At 42.1% G+C, this 26214-nt stretch overlaps 6 protein-coding genes across 7 annotated transcripts; 5 read left to right on the forward strand and 1 right to left on the reverse strand.

The window, feature by feature from the left end:
* Positions 1-2062: 2062 nt before the first annotated feature.
* Positions 2063-8394, forward strand: RB195_005497 (uncharacterized protein; the record flags this gene model as incomplete). The annotated part of the gene is made up of 5 exons (XM_013436871.1): positions 2063-2118; positions 5112-5258; positions 6064-6154; positions 6807-6963; positions 8294-8394. 5 exons carry the CDS (start codon positions 2063-2065, stop codon positions 8392-8394), a joined length of 552 nt encoding a protein of 183 aa, XP_013292325.1.
* Positions 8395-11110: 2716 nt separating this feature from the next.
* Positions 11111-11661, reverse strand: RB195_005498 (uncharacterized protein; the record flags this gene model as incomplete). Its single annotated transcript, XM_064178030.1, has 2 exons — positions 11111-11568; positions 11628-11661. The coding sequence occupies 2 exons, from the start codon at positions 11659-11661 to the stop codon at positions 11111-11113; spliced, it is 492 nt and encodes a 163-aa protein (XP_064035119.1).
* A 3656-nt stretch (positions 11662-15317) lies between these two features.
* Positions 15318-17096, forward strand: RB195_005499 (uncharacterized protein; the record flags this gene model as incomplete). Its single annotated transcript, XM_013436872.1, has 4 exons — positions 15318-15484; positions 15625-15790; positions 15997-16083; positions 16893-17096. 4 exons carry the CDS (start codon positions 15318-15320, stop codon positions 17094-17096), a joined length of 624 nt encoding a protein of 207 aa, XP_013292326.1.
* A 3299-nt stretch (positions 17097-20395) lies between these two features.
* RB195_005500 (uncharacterized protein) lies at positions 20396-24061 on the forward strand (the record flags this gene model as incomplete). 2 transcript variants are annotated; one of them, XM_064178032.1, is made up of 8 exons in its annotated part: positions 20396-20510; positions 22318-22344; positions 22616-22693; positions 22746-22852; positions 23116-23247; positions 23447-23521; positions 23656-23807; positions 23944-24061. In XM_064178032.1, the coding sequence occupies 8 exons, from the start codon at positions 20396-20398 to the stop codon at positions 24059-24061; spliced, it is 804 nt and encodes a 267-aa protein (XP_064035121.1). The 2 variants fall into 2 exon arrangements, with proteins under 2 accessions (XP_064035121.1, XP_064035120.1); XM_064178031.1 differs by lacking the exon at positions 22318-22344 and having other exon boundaries at positions 20396-20549.
* Positions 24062-25136: 1075 nt separating this feature from the next.
* On the forward strand, positions 25137-25496 carry RB195_005501 (uncharacterized protein; the record flags this gene model as incomplete). The annotated part of the gene is made up of 1 exon (XM_064178033.1): positions 25137-25496. One exon carries the CDS (start codon positions 25137-25139, stop codon positions 25494-25496), a length of 360 nt encoding a protein of 119 aa, XP_064035122.1.
* Positions 25497-25731: 235 nt separating this feature from the next.
* RB195_005502 (uncharacterized protein) lies at positions 25732-26124 on the forward strand (the record flags this gene model as incomplete). Its single annotated transcript, XM_064178034.1, has 1 exon — positions 25732-26124. One exon carries the CDS (start codon positions 25732-25734, stop codon positions 26122-26124), a length of 393 nt encoding a protein of 130 aa, XP_064035123.1.
* Between the last annotated feature and the right edge of the window lie 90 nt (positions 26125-26214).

The following is a 26214-nucleotide window of genomic DNA, read 5'->3' on the forward strand; positions in this document are numbered from 1 at the left end:
TCTGCGTGCACATTCGACTCACCGTGCTCTGTGAATTTAAACCAAACAATTTTTCTGGAAGTTTTCGTATCTTTTTACGACATGTGAAACTGCGACCGATAGATGAGACATTTGTTTGCATTGCTGTGCGTGTTTCTCTCTTTTTTTCGACATTACAGCTGCACAGAAAATTTGTGGACGCCACTTCGTGCCATTCCTTAGTTTGACCAGATTTCTCATTCTGCTCTCCAATTTCGAATTTCAGAAGTTGATGTATTCCTCGTGTTATCGTACCTTCAAATATTTTGAATTCTCTAATTTTTCCTCCAAAAAATGCATTCAGGTGGAAATTATCGCAGTCTAGGGTCGTGAAAGGTTAAAGATTTGATTGTAGATATGGAGATCAAACAATCTTTTGAGCAGTCTCTATCTATCTCCCTTTCTCTTCACCGTTCACCTCTTAGCTCCACAGTTCTTGTGTTCCGCAAACCTCCGAGAACCTTCGACATCGGCCGCTATTTCTTACCCATCAGTCAATCCACCATTCGGCCTATTTACAGCGATTTTTTGCACATTTAACGTGCACTGCGAGTTAGTCCAGCTCCTCCTCGGTCACACCCCCTCCGTCCCACCCCGGCGGTTTCTGTTGTTACTGCTCTTCTCCGCATCTGCATATGTGTAGATCAATACTATTTTCATGAAGTATTTCATCACCCAACTGTTGTTTGACATCCCTGGGAAAAAATCCAAGAAACTTCTATTTTGCATGCTGTTCTTTTGCTCATCAACAAGAATGTTCACATTTTGCAAGAATAAGAGACTTTTCTCCTCATTTTCGCTTATCTTTGCTGATCGCAACCGCAGCCGGGCGCTGTGGACGTCGTAGCCGAGAGGAATCCGCCGGGGGGTCTTCGAAAGGACACCCCAAACCGCTCATTATCGCGTGCAATCCGATCCGGCACGCACGCCTCCTAGAGTCAATTATGTATTGTTTGACGATTAGTTTAGTCAGCTGGAGCCGTGCACGGCTTACACGAAGATGGCGCCACGAGTGACGAGGGGATTCCCAATTTAGCGCCGGGGTTATTGACTGAGATTCAGCTGCGGCATTTAACGCCTTCAGCTCAATTCCGTCCTTTGAATGCTTTAATGTCGCCATATAAAAACTATGCATTGATTCAAAGCGTCGTCCCAGGGACAAATTGAGCCCCATTCTTCGGTACTTTTTTGCTTGTTTTCCTATTTCTATAGCTTTTTGCGGAGGTTATTTGAACAACCGTGGCTCATTCGTTTTATAGTGGACGCGTCGGTCATTTGAGCTGATTTAAGGTCTTTTTTAGTCCGGAACGTAGAGTTGTAGCCAGGTATCTTTAGTGACTTCTTTGCGCATTTATTCGTTCCTTTTTGTTCATTCGTTTCTCTTTTACGGTCACAGCGCACCTTCCTTGGTTCATTCATTTATTCTCAATCGCTTCATTTGCTCATTCACTCGAACATTCTTTCATTTTCCATTCGGTTAAACTCATTCGAGAAAGCTCTGTGAACAATCTGTTATATTCTCATTCAGGTATTCCCTACTTTATTATTTGTTTGTTCCTCTATTTACCCACCCTTTCATCCCTCATTATTTCATAAGTTTGCTTTCATCTCCACTTTTTAATGCCTTTTCATCTCGTTATTTTTTTCGTTTTTTAACATATTAACATTTATTTTTCACAAACTAAATTAATTCTTGGTTCACTTAATTTTGCCCGTTTTTGTTAACTATTTATTCGTACTTTTATTAGCTCAAACATTTCTATACTCACTAATTTTTTTTTGGTAAATTCCCAGTACTAGTAGTGAATTGGACTCACACATTTCTTTTCTTTCTTTTTTCAATTACAATGCCAGGAGCTTATTCTTCCTCATCCGTTATTTCTTGATTCAAATCTACTGATTTGTTCTCCCTTTCTTCTTATGGATTTTTCCATCACTACCAACCACTATCCGTACACTACTCTGCTCAACCATCCATTCACTCATTCACTCATCCATTCGTTGTTGTCTTTGTTTCTGGACTTCTCAACCCACATTTCTTCAGATGGCCGAAAAACCTCAGCTGGAGTTCAAGTGGGATCAAAAGGACGTGAAAAAGAGGTCAGCCATATGGTTCTTACGTCCGCATGCCATCGTTTTTCCTACGTACCCTGTCTCCATCAAATACCAGAAGTCATCAATCCTTGAGTGCACCATAAAAAGCGTAATTGTAGTTCGTAAACAGAGGATCGGCGAAATATTGACCGATACTCGTAGACTGGATTAAATGGATTGATAATACTCAGTTCTAAGGTTATAAAAGAAGAATATTTATCGGATTTTCTTATGAAGATATTCCAGTTTCTTTTTTTTCACCTTCAGAAATCCATCTATCAACGTTCTGTGCCGCGTTCTTTTTCAAACCACTAACCTTCTTGATTATGTTAGCTCCAAATTTTTAACACTAACCATCTTCATTATGTTAGTTGCAAATTTTTCAAATTTTCACGGAAAATGAACTTCTTTCATACCTATTGCGATCAATTTCTCTGGCGTTTGTATGTTTTTGTTTACTTTTACTTTAGCATACACCTCTTGAAATATGTCACTCAGGTTGTTCAATTTAACTATTTCTCACCAGCTTTTCTCCAGAAAAAAGTGTGAACTATTTTCAGTTTTTTTTAAATTAGCCCCATTATTTCAGAGAAACGCTAATGCTCCATGATAAAAAAAATCTTCCTCATGACAAAAAAAGAAGCCATTTGTTTGGGTTTTGTCAAATTTTCAATCCACATAAATTCTATTTGCGTAGATGCACAAACCAATACACTCGCTGTCTGTTCGCGGCCAGCCAGCCAGGCGGCTACCGTGCATGCATAACAAAATTACATTTTGCGAACTGCTGCAGCGCTTCAATTACCCTTTTGAATTTTTAACAGCGCGAATCAGTAGAGAAGTGCAATTTTTCGCCAAGTCAAAAATACGCTTGACATCTCCCACAAATTTTATAATTCCAATGAAAATATGTTTTTTTTTTTTGCAGGGAAAAGTTGTTTTGACGAGTTACGACAGGGATAAAAAAATCGAAAAAGTCCCTTCAAATAATTTCCCATTGTTTACTGCTTTCATTGCTTCGCCTATTCAAATTCCAAGTGCTTTCTTTTTTTAACCATTCATTAAGATTTTATAGTCGAGTTCCATAAAAGGTTTCCACTAGCAATTCCATATGACAATTTGTTGCGTTGGTAGCGGTTTATGATCTAGTTCTCCCGATAAATCCTCAATTAAGGTGCGGTTAGAGGCAATCAGCAGTTAGAAATTTGTTTTCATGAGCACAGTATCGTTCAATCAACAGAAAATTGGAATTTTCACCTCGCTTCTTTTCTTAACGCTGAGCATGCAACTCCAGTTTAATTTCCCAACAGTTTTTTAAAATGATTTTTTCTTTATTTCGTTCCCTACATATTTTCTGGTTCTGTATATCTCGCTCGATGAATCTGCAGAGTTAATTTGCTGCGAGTCCAACATAAATACCAAGTTATTAGCTCTACGCAGTCGAATGCACAAATTTTTACGAAATTTCAAATCGATGCCTAGGGCTATTTGTTCTCGGGGACATTTTGACGCAGATGAGGAGACATTCGTCCGAGAGAACAAAAAATCGACAGAGCAGAGCATTACTTGCTTCGACGTCTAACTGTGTCTATTCCTAGGCGTGGCATCTTTCAAAAAATCCGGAAATCTATTCCTATTCCATTTCTTTTCTGGGCTTTGTATGTAATCCATCTTTCTCTCATTCTGTAGAGCTATTCCTTCTCTTCTCCGTTCACCTTCACTCAAAGTGCTGTGCTTCCTCATCTTTATTTCAGTCTCATTTCTTCGTTCAGGACCCATTCTCGTGAATTCTGTCTTCTGCCACGTTCTCCGACATTCAAATTTGAAAAAAAAACGTGGCCTCGAGGGTGTTTTCCATGATGAATGGCAGAAGTTTGCTGTTTTCATTGAAATGCGCTAATCGATGTAAGCCAATTTCGCAGCAGCAGGTTGAGGGATGAAGTGAGACAGTCATAGCAAAAAAGGAAAAAAAGAAAAATATTTTTTCGGGGATATTTTAACCTCAATGAAAATCGGTGCTGAAAGAATCAGACGGTACTCTTTTCTTCTCTTGCTTGTCCTAATTTTCTCAGAAAAATTCTATTATGCAAAAAAGACCACGATCACCACTTATTTGCTAGCTAATATCATATTCCTGTGATTAGCAGCAAAATAGTTAGTATTCCACTTCTTCTAGTCATACTTTTCTTACACATTCTAGATGAGACTATTCAGATCCCTCTACTGAAGTGGATCCTATCCTATTTACTTTTTTTTGTTGTCTCAAAACTGGAAAATATACTAAGGACTTTTGAAGGGATAGGATTTAGATACGTGGCCGAGAAAATCATGTGGTTCCCGAATCTTCGCAGAAATTATTCCGAGTGACTAGTACGCTGTAGTCGTTTCTGTTACGGCTCACTCGAGAAAACAATCCTCGATGTTTGCTGAGGTAACCGAATCGCGGCTGAAGAGGTTGGGGTACACCTAATATGAAACCATAAATAATGGATGCGCTCGGTCAGTGGCAACCTCCGTCGTCGCGTGATTATTTCGGGAGAGAAACGCGTAGAGACAGGCCGTGTGCCGTCATTTCTTGAGCCCATGGTGAGGTGGCGAGGAAGTGAAAATTTCCAATCCGTCGGATAAATTTGATTCTAAGAGCCGGCAGAATTTTACTGCAGATACATACTGTACATTATCGTACACTACACTTTACGTGTACTGTACATTGCAAGTGTATAGAGGTGTTTTTATGAACGAACCAAAATTCTTAAAGTGAGAATTTTATAAAACGTTGGACATTCAAAACTTATTCTGAGAATCCCACGTATTTCTAGTTCTTTTTTGTTTTGTTTTGTTCTTCTTCTTGACTTTTTGAAGAAATTTGAAATTTTAGAATATGAGAACACACTTCAGCTTTTTTTTGTCTGGAGCATTTCTTTCCTTCTTTTCCAAAGTCTCTTAATGAAATAATTTATCAAAGAACTGTTGTCGTCAAAAGTTTTCCTTTCCTTCAGATGGGAAGCTTTCACGAAATTCGGCTCAGCCACCGCCATCGAAATGACCGGTAAGAATTTCGACAAATGGTTAAAGGACGCTGGTGTGCTGGATTCGAAAAACATCACCACCACAATGACTGGAATAGCTTTCAGTAAAGTAGCAGGGTAAGTTCAAGCGGTTTTTCCGCTCAAAGAAATACAACTCGTCTGTAACTCTATTTGCCTATACCAGTGAACGAATTTGGTAATGTGAACATTGCAAGGAAAAAAGGTGGGGTGAATTTGTCATGCCTGGCTTTCGTTCCCTGTATGGGGCCCGATTAATCTTGATATCAATAGTATCACGTGTCTTATTTATGTCGTTATCGCCAGAATAGAGTGACGGTTGATTGAAACATCTGACCACAAAAACTTCCCTCACATTCTGATTATGAAGACTGGCCCGAAAACCTGCACTCTGGTCCGCATACTATGAGTTGGGATCCAGTACATAGATAGGTCAGAACAACATGAAGCACGGACAGTTGCGCAAGCGGATGCGATCGAAGCGGCGGTGGTGGTTGGGATCAGGGTTGGGATCCTTGCTACCGCCACCCATCTCACCAGTTTGCCGTGGTCCCACCTCGACTCTAAACGTCCAACGCGTCGCTTCGAGCGCGCAGCCACTTACGCAGCTGTCCGTGCTTCATGTCGTTTTGCCCCAACTATAAGATGAGATAACTGCAGAGTAACTTCCTCACATTTCATCCCCTCTCCTAATGAACTCGCTATCTGTTCTAAAGATTTGTTTTAGTTTTTTTGCTCGCCTAGGGAATAGAAAATATTGGGGATTATTGCACATCACACAGCCCATTGGTTAGCATTCAGTCGAGAGACATGTTCGAAACACCTCCTTATTGAGAATGCGACCGCAACTTTTTGTTGTCTGTTGGGTTCTGCAAGGATTACGGTCTTCAATATCTGATTTCAGACCAAAGAAGAAGACGAACTTCGAGGAAACCAAAAAGGTCATCATTGGTGTGGCAGAAGATCGGGCTCGACAAAGCAAAAAGACCGTGCAGGTTCGTTCGAACTGTACCTAACATTTATCTCAACTGGTACGGATTTCAGGTGGAGGATAGTAGATTATGGAGAGGGGGGTGATTCCTTCCATTTCTTCCTAAATGCTGTAAAAAATAGCTCCAGAAGATGCGGCGCGTGCACAGGGCTGGAGTGCTCCAATTGACCTCCTTGTAGAAAATAGCGCGCCGGAACGCTCGAAGCCGCGTCTTCCAGACCGTTTTTACTTTTCTTTTTTTAAAGGAAGAAATGAGCGGGATCCCACCCGTTTCTGCAATCTTCGAGCTCGCATAGTCTTTGACCATCGGAAATCCATATCACGTCAGATCCGTGAGGTCTTTAACCGCGTTCTTATTTCTGTAAGTAACTAAATAACTAAATCAATCGGGCTCCGAAGCTGTATCCTCCGGGCCGTTTTTTTACGGCAATTAGGAAGAAATGGACGGGATCACCCTTCTCTCCATAATCTACGATCCCGTATACGAATACTCCACCTGAAATCCGTACCACATCAGATTCGTGGGGTGATGCCTTTAAATATTTTGCCACTTTCCAACCAATAGTTAGGGATTTCTTCCTGGATAGCTAACCCCCCTCACACTTCTTAACTCATAAATCAATTTGTACTGATTATGTGGAAGTTTAAATTTGTAGGAAGAACTGGATGCAATCACCGAGAAGCTCGCCAACCTCGAAGCACCAACTCTGAACAGCGCCGCTAAGGCTGACGCTAACGGCGTTTACCAAAGACTTACCGATCACACTAAGTATACAGGGGCGCATAAGGAACGATTCGATGCTGAAGGGAAAGGTGAGCGCTATATTTGTGAGTCATTTGTGATTGTTGTCTCTGAAGATGAAAAAATAAACGAATTTTTCGACAATAAGTCAGCAAAAGTTGGAAGGAAGCTGACAATTTCTTTGGAAACTTTTCTCGCAACACTTGAGATGAAAGTTTTAAAGGATATCATCCGGATATCTGCTGTCGTACAGCCGCCGGTACTTATGTTTGCTACGAACACCTCTTCGACCGCCTTTTGGCAATTTGTTGCGATCAAGATGATGAGTATCTGATCCTCAGAACATAAATAAATGTTTGAGCCTACATCCAGATCGAATGTACTTAGAATTTCCTCTGAAAAACAAAATGCTTCTGCAACTTTCTCAAGTCTTGTTTTACTTGGTTCATTTTTCCAAAACCTTTTTCTCATCCAGCACCAACGATTTCTGATTTTCTTGAAAAAAGAAAGGCCCTTTCTTACAAGATGTTTTTTGTTCCATTTCTGTGCTCCAGGTTTAACTTGAAGAAATCATCGTTTAGTCATGCAAAAAATGACGAATGACGTTCGTCTGCTTCAATTGCATTCCACCATTTATAGCGCATAAAACGTTTCATCATTGGAAAGTTCCAAAAGCATTGAAGCAATTACTTTAGGAGACGAAACCACTTCTGGCGTTGATGGAATGTAATAAGCCAGTTTCAAGAGAGTTCTTTTTGGAAATTTCGTAGCAAAAAGTATGGTGCTTACCACGTTTGCTATCCCGAGGGTCACGTAACCACGGCTACTGCTATGCAGTTTCGCTGATTGCGTTTATTATGGGATGGGAGCTGGCAAAGGACAAGCAGAAAAGTGGAACAGTGCTGCAGTGGACGTAATAACGACGGCGATTCCTGGGATAAGAAACGTAATAAGGCTTGTCCATTCCAACAGAAGAGCAATACTTCAGATATGAATGCGTGTATTCTACTGAGGGCGAGCTAAAGTAGGAAAAACGAGAAAAAATAGGAACAGAAAAGTGCAGAAACCGAGGTACAGAGTGGTTAGACAGCGCTGCGCAAGAACTTCTGGTTTATTTCGAAGTCTATGCGGCGGTCGAGGCGGGACCCTCGCTGGCCTCACTTGTCTTACCGAAAGAGTGTAGTCAGTGGAGCTACGCCGACTATAATCGCTGGCTCCACTCTACGCACGCATCCGCTTTCGCAACCGCACCAGCTTCAATTCGTTATGACCACTCGACTATAGCTAGCATTCTCACACGCCAGTCGTGAAAAATCGACAACAGTCTTTCTGAGGTTGTTTTGAGTGTCCAACTGTGCTGCAGACATTTCCGTAACACTTTAAAGAAACTTGTATTTGCAGGACGCGGAAAAGCTGGACGTGTCGACGAGGTGGACAATACTGGATATGTGGGCGCATACAAGAACAAGGACACTTACGATAAAGTGCACGGAAAGCACTGATCTCTGTAAATTCCATCAAAAATTCGGTTTCTGTGTGTCTACGCATCGCAACTTCACAATTCGAAATCTCTTTTTTTCGAAGACACGTGGAGAATTTTGACGTTTATCGCTCATTTCGTAAAAGAAGCATCAAATTCTCGACGTACTTCAAACCTACTTCAGCAATGTGAACTTTAGCCTTTGAACCGTAGTCCTTTGCATGTATTGAAGATCTTGAGCTACGATAAAATGACTCTATGTACTTACTTATTGCGCATGCTCTCAAAAACATTGATTTATGCTCGATTCATACATATTTGTACATTGATTGAGTAATGAATATTTATAAATTTGTGATATTTATAAGTATTTACAAGTACGACATGGCCCTTAATGGATTTCGAACTCCTGATTCGGACTTCTATCTACCTTTATACGTGACACTTCTCCTTCAGTGTCTCTTTTATTTGAAGAAACCAGCATTAGAATCCTGCTGAGATCCTGGAGCGAGGTGATGGAAGAGAACTCTCTTGATTACGAATTGTTTGCCCACATCTTTTTCGTTATAACAATGTTAAAGAATATACATATGACAAGGAAATGACCATTCGTGAGCTGTCCATCTGACATCGTTACGCTAGCCACACATGTGTCCTTCTTCTAGAAGCTGAATAATCGTAGAATCCATACTTTAGAATACCGAACTCTGGCACTCGAATAGCTATCCGAAAAGATTAAAAGGAAAATGTAGCTGAGTGGGAGGAGAAGAGTTCTTATTTCTGGAAGCTCTATCTTCTTTTTCTCCCAGTAACTTTGGCTTACTTTTCAATGATCCTCTAAGACTAATTCTGAGGTTTTAGGGTCCGATTGATTTAGTTATTTACTGACAGAAATGCGAGCGCTGTTAAAGACATCATACCACGGATCTGACGTGATGTGGATTTCCGATGGTCAAAGACTATACGGGGTCGCAGATTGCAGAAACGGGTGGGATCCCGCTCATTTCTTCCTTTAAAAAAAGAAAAGTAAAAAACGGTCCGGAAGATGCGGCTTCGAGCGTTTCGGGGCGCTATTTTCTACAACAAGTTCGCTCGGAGCGCGCCAGCATCATGCACGCGCCGCATCTTCCGGGCTATTTTTTACGGCAATTAAGAAGAAATGGACGGAATCACTCCCTTCACCACAATCTACGACCCCGTATAGGAAACCCGTACCGCCCAGATTCGTTCGGTGATGCCTTTAAGTGCCTTCGCTCCCACCTACACTTTACCTAGAAAATTAGTTGCAGTAACATTTGGGAAGGTTCCCTTAGCTGAATTTTATTTATTCCAACGCTTAATAAATGACAATACTCACAATTCAAGATCGAATAATTGAAGCCAAAGTTGTGTTCAACACGCGACTATCAACGACTTAATCAATATCCCAAAAAGAACGGGCTAACCGTGTATTTGAATAGTTGGATATTTCAATTGCAATCCCTTCCGGATTTTATCTTTCATAGGATGAGTCTTGTGCATTCGAACATCTTCCGAGTATTTGAACAGGCTTTTCAACTGTAATAGAAACTAAAAAATAGACGGCTAACTGCAGTAATCCTCTTGAACGCCGGTCTTCTTGTGAAAGAGGAGGAAGGAGTTTGTCAGATATAGAAAACAACTTTGTTATTTGGAACCTAATTAATTCATTTCCCGAAGAGTAAAGTATTGGGTTGGCTCACAAATCCTTGCGTTTTTTTTTCTAATTTAGGTTTCACCAGAAGTAAACAAGAAATGAACAACCTAATCAATCAATGATGTACTCTCCGTTGTTGTTTACAACTTCTTCCCAACATTCAATGAGCTGTTGTTTTTCCCTTCCCAACATTCAATGCCTCTGAATGTTAGATTCTGTTGTTGTCGTTCAAAGCATGCGGAACACATATGAACTTTCCCTCGAGTGAAGATGACGCTCTGCTTTACTGTGGGAGCACTTCATTATACCTGCCAATTCTCTCGTCGTTTGGCGTGCATCTTTTCGCAAATGACCTGATTCAGTCGCTCCTCATCGAACTGAACGAGGCGTTCGGTGTCAAGCGTGGTGATGGGACACGACCTTCTCGAATACGACCCCATCCACCCCTTTTAACGCTGTTGCCATTTCGATGTGTTGGAAATTCCGTGTGTTTCAAAAAAGCAAGGTCGAAACTAAACGAAGAGCAACGAATGGCAAATGTGAACTTCGTAGCTGAGGGAAGCGAGGAGACACCAAGTTGTGAGAGACTTGACTTAAAGGCATCATCCTACGAATCTGACGTGGTATGGATTTCTGAGGACCAAAGACCATACTGGGGCGTAGATTGCAAATACGGGTGGGATCTCGCTCATCTCTCCCTGCATCATTGTAAACAGACGGCTTCGGAATGCGCTTCCTTACGTTCTCTACTGCAATGTGCCACCCTCGCGCCCCGCCCCCGCCTGCGATTCGTGAGATGAAATGAACTACCCATCTGGGCGTTCGAATCGATTTTCGACGAATCGTGGGCGAGGGCAGGGCGCAAGGGTGGCGCGTTGCAATAAAAGTCGTCGTAGGGAACCACATTCTGAAGCCGTCTGTTTACAGTGATGCGGGCAGGGATGAGCGAGATCCCACCTTTTTTTGTAATCTACGCCCCCCCCCCCCTCCTCATATCTCTGGCCCGCGGAAATGCATACCACGTCGGATTGGTAGGGTGATGCCTTTGATCGACGGGCTCATGTCATCGCTTGACGCGATTGCGCACATACAGAGTTACATGTGGATTTTGTTCCGTAGATGCAAAGGCAAACTTTTCCAGCGGCAATAGAACTAGGAGGCTTCTCTTGCAGCGTCCTGGATGCATTTTTTGAAAGAATCCGCATCGCTGAGCTTCTTCCAGGCCCGCACTCCAACATGAATAGGTACATATTAGCGGAATTCCGTTATGCATTCTTCGTTCTTTCACACCTGCCATTTCGATGTTCGGTTGAAGAGGAGCTTCTCGGTTTCTGTTGTAGAACCGTATCTTGAAGCTAAGGCGAACTGGGCGGCCACAGTCAAAAGCAACGTCCCAAACTGCTTTAGATGTTCGGATATCTGACTGACGAATGTTGTTCATCAGAATGTAGTCGAGTTGAACTTTGAGAGTTCTCACAAACGTTAAAGGGCTGCCACGTGCTGATGACGCCGATGATTCCTCTTAAACATAGAAGAGATGGTGAGACCCCTCTGTTCTCTTAAGTCGACTAGACGATCACCGTTATTCGACGTGCGCTCTTCCGGAAAATACATACACGCCAGATTGTTGTTCAAATTCTATCTTCGCATTTGCGTCGGTTCCGACAATGACCACCTGCTGGCTGGGTATTTTAGACGTCAACGCATTGAGTTCATCATAGAAGACGTCCTCATTGTTGTCCTCAGCCGTTTCCCATAAGTGGCCACTTGCGATCCAGAGTTTACATCCTCTGCGATCCCGCAGTCGTAGAAAGGCGCATCTAGAGCATATCTGGCCTGAATTCCTCTACCAGGTTATTGTAGTCGTTTCTCACAGCTATGGCACAGCCACCTACTTTCCTTTCATCAACTTCACCGCAGTAGATAGTGTAGTCTCTGATAGTGATGACTGGATTGGATGACTTGGATCTCACTCGACAGTGTTCGGCAGTTCAGAGTGATGAAACGAATGGTTGTTGTCAAAGATTCCATGATCCCTTCAGGCAGTTAACCTTTCAGGAAAAGTGGTTTGGCGATATGCTGGACGACATCACCTTTTTGCAATGCATGGGAATCTTTCGCCATATATAACAGTGCAGATTATACAGCTCGTACGTTCCCAGAGTGTACGCTCGAACACCAGACTTTTAGTTAAAGCAGAGCCACCACGTACAGGCAGCAATCAACCCGTTGAACGCAAATTTTCGCAAAAGAAATGAGAACTTGAAACTATTTCTGAAATATGAAGAATTCAATTATACGTAGTTTTAACAGTTTAAAATTTGGATTTAATAGAATTTGATTACCGAAAGATTCAGATGTTCTGCATTTTGTTAGGTCTGGAAAATCGCGAACAACTTCGTGATCAGAGGTCCAGCAGAAATATTTTAGGTGGTTTTCAAGAGAAGGTTTTCTCTACAAAACAGTTATGTCACTGTTTTTTGCAACCTCCTAGTCTTTCCCATCAAAAATTTCGAAAAACAGTGAACCCCTTGAATCGCTTGATATACCATCTGATAGAGAAACCCTTCGGCCACAGCATACTAGAAGAAGGTTTGCTTTGCATAAAGTTACTCCGAGCTTTTAGACTTTATTCAAGATCATCATTTTGCAGCACACCACCAAAAATCGGGATTTTGACAAGTTTTTCCATTCCAGAAAAAAGGGCGTTCAAAAAAATCATCCTTATAATTTGGACAGAAAGACTACGGAAACCTCCATATACAGATTTCTCCCTTTCGGACCGTCTGGTTCTCGAAGTATTTCACTAAGTCCTCTTGTCATAAAGTTATTTGCAGTATTCCATACCCATCAATGTGCACAGAATCTGAGCATTTTTTTGGTGATCAAGTCCTATTAAATTCACTTTTAAACTGCTGAAAACTACTTTTAATTGAGTTCTTCATAATTTAGGAGTAGTTTCAAGTTTTTATCTCTTCTGGAAAAAATTTGGCTTAGCGGGTGCTAAACCTGGATGGTCCCATTGTCACACTGTCTACACGTTTTACATTTTCAAAACAATATGTTGGGGCTACCGTCCAACGCCTGCAATTCAATACAATATTCAGCATAATTTCTTCACTACACACTTTACAAAACCCTCGAACCCTCGGTTTTGGCAACTCGATTAAAGTGAAAACCACTTGTCGATTTTTTGTCGACATGACATTCCATTTTCATTACCTGAAAAGAACAAGATATAAATCAGCATAAAAAAATAAACATTTCTTGTAGAGCGCATAATTCTCTATCTAGTAACATAGAACGCATTGCCAAAACATTTTGTTTTCTCGCAGAATTTTCACTTAAAGAAGTTAAAACTTATGGGGCAGCACAATGTAGTTGGATCAAAACGACCTGAAGTCTGGTGGTACCTAAGTGGCTGCCCTTAAAGAGGGACGCTGGAATCAGTGGTTAGGTTGAATATGGAACCATCGCTAACACCATCCAGACTGGAGAGCTAGCGATGGTACTATCTGGACCGTAAAAGTTGCCGCATCAAGCGCAAACGCTGGCGTAACCAATCAGACTTCAGTTCTGACTCGACTCTGGGACTCGCAACGTTAAAGCCGGTTCGGAACGGCATATGAAAGGAAGCGATTCGAAGCTAGCGGTGGAGCTAGCGGTTGGGATCGAGGTGAGCGGATGAATGGTGCTGTGCGGGCCCTCTTCGATCCCAATCGACACGATCCACTACACCGCTTCGATCGCAGCCGCCTACGCAACTGCACTGTTCCATGTCGTTTCGACCCAACAACAAAGATATTAAATTCCTCCCTCCTCGATTCCTGTTTGCAGCCACAACTATTCGGTTACAAACAAGGCTTAGGCGAGGTGCCTGTACTTATGTGGTTACGGGTGACCGCAGTACGCACCAGTGCGCGCATCCTCCCTCAAAAGTTCGCTATGGTCAAGCATCTGACAGCTTCCTTGACCCCGTTTAGTTTGTCAGTGAGTCTCAGACTCCCCATAGGGACAGTCTCAGACTGAGTACTTACAAAGCGAGAACAGTGTCCACAGGTGCTGTTCTACATGTCCTTCTTGGAGATGGAGAGCCACGTGATTGCTCTGCAAGAGACCAAGAGCAGAACGAGCGGAGTACGACAGATGAATGTCGGTACACTTGTCATTCGTAGCGGCGACTCTACGGTAACGAGGGGCTCGTGGCATCCACACAGTCGAGGGAACCATCAACATCTACACAAGCCCCGTACCACTCGTGAACGCAGCGCCTCGCATGACGCAGCCGAAGGCTGGAGTTTAAAGGACGCGAGCCTCGCAGGTCCTAACACGCCCCATCGAACAATTTCGCTGGGAAGACCGCAACCGTAATCGTTGACTGAGTATCCTATTTCCAGTCTCGGAACTGCGCAAGAGGTTCCGAGTAATTTTTTTATTCTTTTAATTCCTTTTTCTTGCACTAGTTTGACGTGTATTTCCGAAGGAAATTACTGAGGCTTTCACCTTCTTCAATTTTCCCAGTCGTTTTGCAGACGCGGATTTGCGGAATTGTTTTTGTTTGTGTTAGTCTGGATTTGTCGTTTTTAATTTGGTTTTCCTCTATGATATTGGTTCAGACGGTAATTGTGGTTTTTTTTTTGTGGTTGACTTTTTACTTTTGCTGGTTTTGTTTCTTCTCTTTTTGTTAGGATACTCATCTACTTTTCCTCTCCGAACTCCATTTACGTTAGTCATCTTTTCTTCATTCTTTTTTCATTCTATTATTTTCTTTTTGTTCTGTCTGTAGTAGCACAAGTACGCGCAGAATTCGCGGTGTTCCATAAAGCAGGCATCATATCAAGATAAAAGTTACATGACCCGATCAAAATTAACTGCTAACAAGTAGAACTGACTAGTTTATCTTGTACAAACTCCATATTTTGGTATGCCCATCAACAGTTCTATCTACTTAACGATCGTAGCAGAAAGAAAAATTGGTGGCTAGACAGTGTTGGAGGTGAATGTAAATCCTCAGAATTTGAACATTGTTTTTTTTTTTTTTTGAATACAAGACTGGGGGAAGGATGTGGGTTGTATTTGTTGAAATGTTAATGTTAGTTACTTTTCCTTATTTCTTGCAACTTCGAAACACTGGCAAATGGCTTGGACCCGTCATCAGTACTGTTACCGTTTCATGGCTCTAACTTCGTTTGAACGTGAAGTGGATCATTGTACTAAGTACTTCAACAACTCTTAGAAGGTCAAGATATTCCACAAATTTAGAGGGTAATATGGCGCCGCGAGGCAACCAAATGTTGGGCAATGCCCACTTTCGCAAGCATTGGACGAAACGCATAAAAACTTGGTTCAACCAGCCTGGACGTAAGCTTCGACGCCGTGAAAATCGCCAAAAGAAGGCACTTGCCATCGCTCCCCGCCCAGTCGCTGGACTGCTTAGGTTGGTCGGTTTCAAACGCACTTACTTTTTATCTTAACCTATTTTATGCTTATTGTTATATTAACATTTCTCGAAGTTGTTTTCAAGTTCAATCGAGCAAATATATCTCAATGTTTTCTTATCCTCAAGTCACTCTTTAGGTCTGTTGTTCGTTGTCCGACTCAGCGTTACAATCGAAAAGTAAGACTTGGACGTGGATTTACTATCGATGAACTGAAGGCTGTTGGTATTGGAAAGCAAGAAGCCAGAACCATCGGGATTGCTGTAGATTACAGAAGGACCAACAAATCCCTTGAAGGGTTTAAGGTGATTCACTGTGATTCAGTTTCGTTTTGTTTTGCGTGATACCAGCTATTCTAAGCTTATTTGCTTTGGATATCCTAGAAATCGCGCTAAATTGTATGAACTAGTTTGACACATGCTGTACTATTGCTGCATGTGATAGGAATGTTTCTACAATTGTCATCTTTTGCTATCGTCTTCATTTTTTTCCTCTTAGTTGGTTGGTTTAGGCCAATGTTGAGCGCCTGAAGGAATACAAATCCAAGCTGATTCTTTTCCCTAAGAAGCTCAGTGCACCACGTAAGGGAGACAGCAATGTGAGTTTTTCTTTTTGCGTTCAAGAAAAGTGTAAAAAGGATGTGAAATGAAAAGTCTATTCTTTTTTATAGTTTGAACATAGGAAACCTTCAAAATATATATTCTCCTCTTTGTAGATCCTTGATTTGGAGATCCTCTTTGAATGTAATCCTCTGCTTATTGCAAGTTCAAGTTTTTCAATATCACTGCTTTTTTTCTTCCTTTGGTCATCATCGTTTGGCTATGATCCTCTCTCTGTCTCACTTCTAAGTTACAGCGCTGAAGACAGATGTTTATATCATTCCATAGTAGCAACGTTATCTGAACGTTTTTCGCGACAGCTTTTGAAGTGTATAAGTGTAGTCGTATATTCCATCTGATTTTCGAAGTTGTTAGAAGCTAAGCTAAGAAGTTGACACCTTTTGAGTACCAATTCAAAATCTTTCTATTCAACTGCGAGCATTCGCTTCGCTTTCCAGTAGCGTAACTGTGTTCTACAGGAGTTAGACCATTTAGCTGCACTAAGTGTAGTCTTGGATTTGATTTTGGTGTGGTTTTGCTTTTTTTTTGCCAACTACTGGTACTTCTGTTACTAAGTATTGTGCTTTAATGCTTGCGTTTTTTTTTTTCAAACCTCGAGCACGGTACCAGCTATTTCATGCTCCATTGTATGAGATGTCCTAGAAATCGTGCAAAATCAAATGAGTTAGTTTGACACTCGCATTTAGACAAACGATGTGAGTGAAAGGTTCACTCTGACATTGCACTTTAAGATATCGTCGATTTCATCGGTTTTTTGCATGGAAATAGATTATCCTTTTGTTTCCAGCCTGAGGAACTCAAAGTCGCCGCACAGCTCAGTGGTAAAATTTTGCCAGTTTCCAACGTTATTGACTATGAACCTCCACGCGCCATCAATGAAGCAGAAAGGAAGATTGAAATCTACCGCCATCTCAGACGAGTCCGTGCTGATAAGAAGTACGCCGGTGTTCGCGAGAAGAGGGCTAGAGAGGCTGCCGAAGAAAACAAGTAAATTCATTGTTGATTTGTGTTATTTACATAAATTTGTTATCATTATTGTCTACATAGCATTAAAGTTTTTAATGAGATGACCGATGAAGATCAATGTCAATTTACAAGTTCACCCCTCAGTTGTGTGCTACTCCCCTCCTTACTAGATGGTCCAAAGTTTTGTGTTATATTATAGGCGAACTTGGAGCATTATATTTCATATTTTGCTCCTCAATATCTTTGTATGCACAAGTTGAACGTTGTGCAGTGGTAAACAGATCACTCCTTTTTCGAGGTTTTTGGCGCGAAATTTTCACTTCACAACAATTTCTTTGATGTTCTTTCTAAATGTCACCAGTTTTCGTGTAATGTTCTTAAATTCGGGCTCAATGTGGTACATTTCCCAAGTCACGTTCCTATCGTAATTTCACTGCTGGCTACGCAAAATCTTTTGAACAAATGGGCGATAATTACAGAAATAATAGTGGATAAAGATTCTCAAGCTGCTTTGAAATCTATGTAGCTTTTAGCATTTTGACATTTCCTGTGCGTAGGACATTCGCTGGTGAATGATGTGTATTTGGATATTATTTTGTAACATTTTTATTTTTGAAATAACATGTAAGACGGATAATATGATCACTAATACTACTACAATACCTCGTCGTGTGAAGCTTGTTAAAAACTACAGAACCGATTGACAAGACATCTGGATAAAAAGATGTGAGATGGCGATTTAGCAGTTAGGTCGTGTAAAGCAGAGTCGGGTAGACAGTGGATTGATAACGTTGAGAATTGGAATCATTAAGGCCATTCATAATCTTTTTCCATGTTGGATGCAACGTAAAGTAAGATTGGTCTAACGAGTATAGCGTAATTAGTGGATGTGAATGTCCTAACGCCTCGTAGTCAAGCGTCTGATAGTTTATGCTCACCAGCACATTTTTTTGTCTTTAATCTTTATATATAAAATAAAGGATAAGGTGTCTGGATTTAATCATTCAACTTGGGATGCGCTACCATGTTCACTTCAATTCAGAATACTATGAGGTTACGGACGTGTAATCGGCCTATATGAGTGTTAAAATGAGCTGCAATGAAGAGATCTTCAGAAAGAGCATGCACTACAAATAAAAGTAATACATATCTGATGATTCTATTTAGCACATTATTTCTGTCAGTTGGCTGTTATGTGAATGTGTATTGCTCTGAGGAAAGAAGATTTTTAGATGAACAATCCATTTCTGCGAGTCCGTCAAGATGTAAACAGCTTTTAGTTTTCGAATACTGTTGTTCGTAGTACGTGACCGATTGTCATTTCTTTCGCGGCTCCGGCTAACTATTGTGGATTCAACGGATTGAAATATAGCAATAACATAATGACATGAACAGTAGGGAGGTATCGAATGCTCAAAAATCTTCATTCTCCTTACAATTGAATATATCTCAGAATCATAGATTTCCCGGCTTCTGACGTTTTTAAATCCACAACTTCGCTTTGAAGTGTCTTACCGTGATCATGAATATTCGACGTTGTTTCTCAGCACAGAACGATGCGGCACAGCTTCTTTAAATTGAGGTAATATATCCGGGTCTCGCTCCATTATGTTCATTGGATATGTCGGGGAAATGCGGACATATCTCGACGAGGTCAGGCTCCAGTCGTTCATGGAGACGCAGACATCCGTCTCTGGATCCTCTTCTGACCGTAGAGACGCAAAGAACTACACAGTTATAAGGAGATATGCAAAGAAGAGTGGTGTGAGTTGTCGAAATTACCGAATAGGTTGAAGAACAATGTAGTTAAAAGTAAATGTCGTTTTGTGTTGTGTTTTAATTAGAGAATAGGAAGCGACTTTTTTTTAGATATTACCTTCAGGAGGTCTAAGAATCCTATCAGATGAACTATTTTTCTTCCAGGAATTCAGAGATACAGAAGGTCCCTCTATCCGAAAATAAATTAGGATACAAGAAGGCTTGGGAGTTACAGGATAACGATAATTCTCATTTCCTTCACTTTTGAAAGCTGGAGTGTCCCGTTTTCAACGAAAAATTACATACGTAGTTTGAAGCTATTAGATACATCATTCTCTCATATTTCACGCGAGAATTCCCCCTGCTTCTAGTAGGTTACAAATTTGAGATAATCTCACACCACAATTTTCTAGTGGATGCGTGTGGTCCTCCGAAACAATTTAGTAGCTCGTGATTCATAAGCGACCCGGTGATGCAGGGTATGGTGTTTAGCGGTAAGTGAGCAGGATCAGGTATTTAGGTAGCAAAGAAGGTATAGTCGGGTCAATACGACATGAAGCACGGACATTTGGGCGCTAGCGGAGCGGTGGGGGTTGGGATCGGTAAGGCCCCTTCGCCATAGTCCCACCTCGATTCCAACCGCTGTCTCGACCGCACCGCTTCCGGGCGCGGTCACTTACGTAACGGTCCGTGCTTCATGTCGTTTTGACCCAACTATAAATCTCTTTCTCGCACCATTGCTAATTCCTCTGCCGAGGCATGATCAGAGCATGCCCGAAAATCCGCCGGGACCCTCTCAACTTCACACACCCACTAACAGTGCAGACGCACTATTTTTGTCTAAACAGTCTATTCCGTCGACAAAGTAGCGATAATCACCCATCTCTTTGGAATCAACATTGTGTTTGAGCCAAGCTGAAATAGCAGAAATCACTCTCCAGATAGAATGCGTTAATGGTAAGTATGGGTTCCAGGAGCTCTAAAGATCATTTTTGTTTTTGCCTGAATCATGGCGTAGTAGAGGGTGACGGTCCCGGTCAGTTACAGTTGCGTCAAAAGGACCCGAAGCTTGTCCTTTTAGACCGTAAGAAGAGGCACTATGCTAAAAAAAAAGGCGACAACGCCAATGGCAATCCATTTGCACGTTCGTCATTAAGGTATGTATACAAAAAATATATCATCAAGGTATATATACAAAAGATTTTCTCAACTGGGTATTTGCGGTGGCTACAAAGGTTGCTAGACATATTTTGAATATGGTCCTCGCCAACATTTTTGTTCCTTTGATGGCCGCTGCACAACAACCGAGAGCCTGGCGGCAGACCAGCAGCGTCCTTTAATCCGTAGGTGGCTCGAACGCAGTGCGCTTTGAATGCGGTGATATGCAGAACAAAGAGCATTGCGTAGGTTTTGAACGAGGCAACATTCTTCAAGGTTATAAAAAGCTTTGGTTGATTTGCTTGAACCGTAGTAAAGATTACGGTTTTACGATGTTGGAACAGTGTGCTGCTTCTCGTTCTGATGGCACAGCATGCACTGGTATAGTGGGGTCAAAACGACCTGAAGATGTGCGCAGTTGCGGCTGTGCTCGAAGCATACGCGGTGAAGCGCAGCGGCTGGGATCGAGAGAAGACCCTCGCTGACATCACTCATCGCCTCAGTCCGAGTGAAACTAACGATGGTCCCAGCTCGATCCCCAGCTGCCAGCTCCACAGTACAGGTGCCAATCGCGTACAATTTCAGTTGCAATGAAAAACAAGAGAGAGTGGCTGAGGTTCCAAATTAGTGGAGTCATTCAGTTCTGTGGCATTACAAAGCGTGGCAACGGGCTACAGTCATCACATACTGTCGGGTCGAAACGACATGAAGCAGGGTGCAGTTGCGTAAGCGTGCGCTCGAAGCGGTGCGGTGGAGCGCAGCGGTTAGGGTCGAGTGGGGAGCGCCGTTCCGAGCGCAACTGCAACTTCTGCTAATTGGCGTGAAGGCACAAAATAGCGGACGGTGTGCGTCTGTGCCTTATTGTCGAATAGTGGCATCTGGAGGTTTGGAGCGCAGATCCAAAGAGGGAGATCTAGGTCTTATGATCGTGGAGATGGTTGCCCTTTGGATATAGCAGTATTTCTTCAAAATGATGTCTTCATGCATCTGATTCCTTGCACTTGTGCGGGAACTTATAAAAAGGTTAGGATCGAGTGAGGACTCCTGATCTACCACCATTCATCGCTGCGGTTCGCGATGGTCCCACCTCGATTCCAGCCGCTATCTCCACCGCGCCGCTTCCAGCGCAACCGCAAACGCAACTGTACCGTGCTTCATGTCGTTTTGACCCGACTATAGTTTGCAAAGCCGATAAGTCCAGGGTTTGATGTCGACGTTCAGTCTCATTCTCTTCTTTTCTTTCTTTCCTTCCTCATTCGCTTCATGTACAGTTTACTAGGCCATTAGTGCAACAGAACGTTGTCGGGCAGCAAAACGACAAAAAAACGGCCAATCGCTCACAGGTTATTGCAGAGATATCGTCAGTGGGTGTGTAACATCCTGCAATGCAAATCCGAAAGGCTCGTTGTCGAAGGTCACTGGCAGCTGACAGGCGAGAACCAACCTGAGGCCGTTGTCCATACCAACTCCTCATGATACTTGGTGGGGCTGAGGTGGGCTGAGCGACCCTCCCGCTAGAGCGCGAGATTGCCATTTTCGTTCAATGCTCGAATACTTCAGTGAGTCGACGATTGGAAACGTCTGTATGTTTGTCTGTGTGCGTATATTTGTTGTTATATTTATACACTGTCGGGAAAAGTGTAGTTGGGGGGGGGAGTTTGCATGTCATAGATCCTCTAAGACTAATGTTTAGGCCTTAGGGCACCGGCTGATTTGATTATTTACTTGGAGAAACAAGGGAGCCACTGAGTGCCCCCTCCAACTACATTTTACCCTACACTGTTTCCCTTACGCGAGCATAAGTGCTCCAGAGATGGTCAGTAGTGGTTTTAACGGTTAAGGTTAATTCCCTAGTCTCCGCTAGCTGCTGATGTTGATGCAGCATTGTCCTCATCAAATTTTAAAGATATGCACAATATAGTTAATGCAACTTTTACTAGGCCGGAAAAATTCGCCTTCTTTTGCTTTCTCATTCCACTGGAGGAGATCTTTCGCTCCAGTGCCGATGTAGAATCGTGCACTCTTTGCGTGCGACCACGCCCATCATGTCCCACCCATTTTCTGAGTCACTCGCTGATTGAGTCACATCCACCTTTTTACAACTGATATGAAAGTGTCTGAGATTGTATTTGTTGCATAGATTCTTACATACGCTTCATAGTCTTGTTTCGTAGCGTTGTAGTTGATTTTGTTCAAGTTCGGAAAGAATTAGAATTTGGAACCACCTAGAAAGGAAGTAACCGTTCCGTTCCTTCACTTCTCTTTTACGTTCGTTCTTAAATAACTACTACTGTTTTCCATAGTATATTTTAACCGCAAGACTTATTTAGAAGGCAGTTTACTCCCTGCTTCCAAACGTATGTTTTTTAATGTTTTGAAGTCCTTAGTACTTTTATTGAGTTATGCATGAATTTTGTTTCGTTATTTAGCGATATTTTTTTTTTTACCTCAAGTGCTTTCCATTTCCACTTCTATATTTGCTTGATTCTCCCTTTTGGTTTTCACCTGTCTAACCCAGTTTTCCAACCTCGGTGATTGCACGTGGTCGTGAGCTTCCAATTTAAGCAACTGCATGTGTTCCATTCTTTGTTCTCTTCAAGAAAAAAAAGCGAGATCTCTTCTTTTAAGGTTATCGTACTCTTGTAGTGCGAGCCTCCCAAAATATCCTGAAACTGGGCCAAGGCGAAAGCAGTATGTCGCTCGACAGTAAGTTTTTCTATGCATTTCTTTTCATTGTGATTGTATAGTAGCAATTTAGAGCATTTGTTCGAGTTAAAGTTTGCTGCCAAGCAATTGGAGAAGAGCGCACAACGGTGTGAGAAGCAGGAAAAGATTGAGAAGGATAAGCTTACTGCCGCTATTAAGGTAGCGTTCCACATTCGGCTTGAAATCTTGGAATTGGAACGTGAGACTATTGAACTGCTTTAGTTCACTTACGATAGATTTTCTTCCTTATTCTTCATTCAAATTATTCAACAAAATGCATGCTTCTATACACAATAGACCACGTACTTCATACTTGCAGATTCAAGAGGTTTTGAAGAGTTCATCGCACCCTGTTAATTAGAAACCTAGCAATACTCGATCATCATTGATCGCAGAGCATTATCTTGATATTCCCTTTCCAGAAAGGAAATATGGAAGTCGCTCAAGTACACGCTGAAAACGCAATACGCAAGAAGAATGAGGCGGTAAACTATATTCGTATGGCTGCTCGAATAGATGCTGTTGCTGCTCGCGTACAAACGGCAGCCACGCAGGTATTTATGTTTCCTTTGTTTGGATTCATCGTGTCAACTCAACTTAGCGTACCTAAAAAAAGCCTACCTCCCACTGTGTTTTTAATGATTTGGAAATGAACTGCACATGTAGGATCATCTTACCTGACTGTTTTTAAGCGTTCTATCTTTTCACTCCTTCTGTATAATTTATTCGGAAGGAGTCCTCTGATTTTTCCAGAAACGGGTTACCAGCAGCATGAGTGGTGTAGTAAAAGCAATGGAAAGCGCTATGAAAACTATGAATCTTGAAAAGGTAAGAATCCTCTTCTGTTCCTTAATGTTTTATTCAAATATAGTTGGTGTGAAGAGCCGGACTTAAGAACTTGCTTAGTTTTTTTTCTTTTCTTCTTCTAAACATATCGTTGATGAACAATTCTTTCTGTTTAGGTCCAGCAACTTATGGACCGGTTCGAACGCGATTTCGAAAACCTTGATGTTCACACCGCTACCATGGAACGTACAATGGACGGTACTACGGTACTCAATGCACCTAAGTCTCAAGTTGATGCACTCATTGCTGAAGCAGCAGACAAAGCTGGGTAAGCATTGTCAACCTTCATTTAGAAAAAAAGTATCTATGTCGTGCATTTGCTGGATCTTCACCATTATGTTCACCTGTTTCATTCCTAAATTTAAGGAAAACTGTATTGCCCCTTCTGAAAACTTATCTTTCAGCATCGAACTCAATGCTGAACTACCATCTAATGTACCGTCAACTGTTCCAACTGCAGCTCAATCCGTTGCTGATGATACAGACTTAACCCAACGCTTGGCGGCACTACGTAATATGTAGGAGATTTCATTAGCTCAACAATTGCCAAGAGTTTCTGACTTTAACAACAACTTTCTTTTTTATCTTTGTGTCATTCATAAATAAGAGTAAGCCTCGTTGTGGGTAGGTTTGAAATAATTTCATTTCCACCATGAACTACAACTTCATGAATATTGTTGTGTATTCTTGTTGCCTTTGTCTGAGTGAATACAATGGAAAGAAATTTTGAGTGGTTCAGTTCATCTCGCATGTATTTTGCCATTCCTTTCCAGCCCACAGTCAAATGTCGCTATTGATTTCCTATAAACGGCATGGATTTTTCTCGTTTTTCTCTTGATGTGTAACATTTCCAGTGATTTCACTGTAAAGAAAAATATCACACTCGTTACGTCCCGCCAATTTTGCATAGATATTTTTAGAGAGGTGGGAATTGTCTTGATTTTTGTACATAGTTTGTATGACTGTTTCTTGCGAATAAAGTTCCAGTTTCTGATGAGGTGTACTAATACAAATCAACAGAATGAGTCTGAAATTGCTTTGGAGGCCTGAACTACACCCGGCTTATTCGGTGGCCAAGGAATGTAACATAGCTCAGTTTTTCGTGCTAAACTTCAGTTCGGAAATCACACTTAGAGCTGAAGACTATGTATCTACGCCCCTTCCATCATAATTGAATTAGATCGATTTATCTTGGAGCGATCATAACTCTTGCTAGGAACTTGCTTCGATCTGCAACAATTAGTCCTTTGAAACGGAAAATGCAAAGCGTCTCTGTTGCCTTAAAGGCATCATTCCACGAATATGAGGTGGTGCAGATTTCAGGTGGAGTATTCGTATACGGGATGGAAGACTACGGAGAGGGGGGTGATTCCGTCCATTTCTTCCTAATTGCCGTAAAAAACGGAAAATAGTGCGCCAAAACTCCTGAAACCGTATCTTCCGGGCCGTTTTTTTAAACGGAAAATAGTGCGCCAAAGGGGCCGCGTATACGAGTCTGATTGCTACCTGCACGTGGTGGCCCTGCTTTAACTAAACGCAATCAGGCGTTCGAGTGTACGCATTGGGAACGTACGAGCTATATAACCTGCACCGTTATATGGCGAAGGCTTCCCATACATTGCAAAAAGGTGCTGTCGTCCAACACACTGCCAAAGACCACAACCTGAAAGGTCAACTGCCTGAAAGGAGCATGGAATCTTTGGCAACAACCATTCGTTTCGTCACGCTGAACTGCCGAACACTATCGAGTGAACTCCAACAAGCCGCTCTATCCAGACTTCTGCGATATATCTGTGTGCCTTTTGCTGCACTGCAGGAAACACGCATGAGGGATCGGCCCGTCATCGGCATCGAAAATTACACCATATACTGCGGCGATGCTGATGAGAACAACGTAGGTGGCTGCGCGATAGCTGTGAGGAACGATTACAAGAACCTGGTGGAGGAATTTGGCTAAACGTCGTCTAGATGCGCCTTTCTACGACTGCGGGATCGCAGAGGATGTAAACTGTGGATCGTAAGTGCTCACGCACCTACAGAAGCCGCTGAGGACAACAGTAAGGAGGCCTTCTATGATGAACTCAATGCGTTGATGTCTAAAATACCAAGCCAGCAGGTGGTCATTGTCGGAATCGACGCAAATGCGAAGATGGGACTCGAACAGCAATCCGATGTGCTAGGAAAATGGTACTATGCAGCGGAGCGCACGTCGGACGTGGGAGGACAGGAATACACGGAAAGCCTACGCTCTACTAAAACAGTATAGCGGCAAAATGAAAAAATGTTCCCATGTCCTCAACGCTGCTAATGGGGTAGCTGTCGGTGAAGCAACCCTTCCAATTTGGAAGGAACACTTCAAGATCTTGCTGAACCGGCTAGCACCGTCAGCTCCTGAACTCGAACACGTTCATAGACCGACATATGCGGTTAACGAGGAGCCACCGATCGAGTCGGAGGTTCTGGTCTGTATTCAGAAAATGAAGAATGGAAAATCTGATGGAGACGACGGGATTAGCGCAGAAATGCTAAAATATCTTCCTCCGTCTGGGATACGTGAGATGACAAAGATCATCCGTTCAATATGAATAAACGAAAGGATACCTGATTCGTGGAATCACGCTATCATAATTCTACTCCACAAGAAGTTATCCGTCACGGACCCAAGGAATTATTGA

The sequence above is a fragment of the Necator americanus genome, chromosome I, assembly GCF_031761385.1.
Source record: "Necator americanus strain Aroian chromosome I, whole genome shotgun sequence".
In the NCBI taxonomy this organism is placed as follows: Eukaryota; Metazoa; Nematoda; class Chromadorea; order Rhabditida; family Ancylostomatidae; genus Necator; species Necator americanus.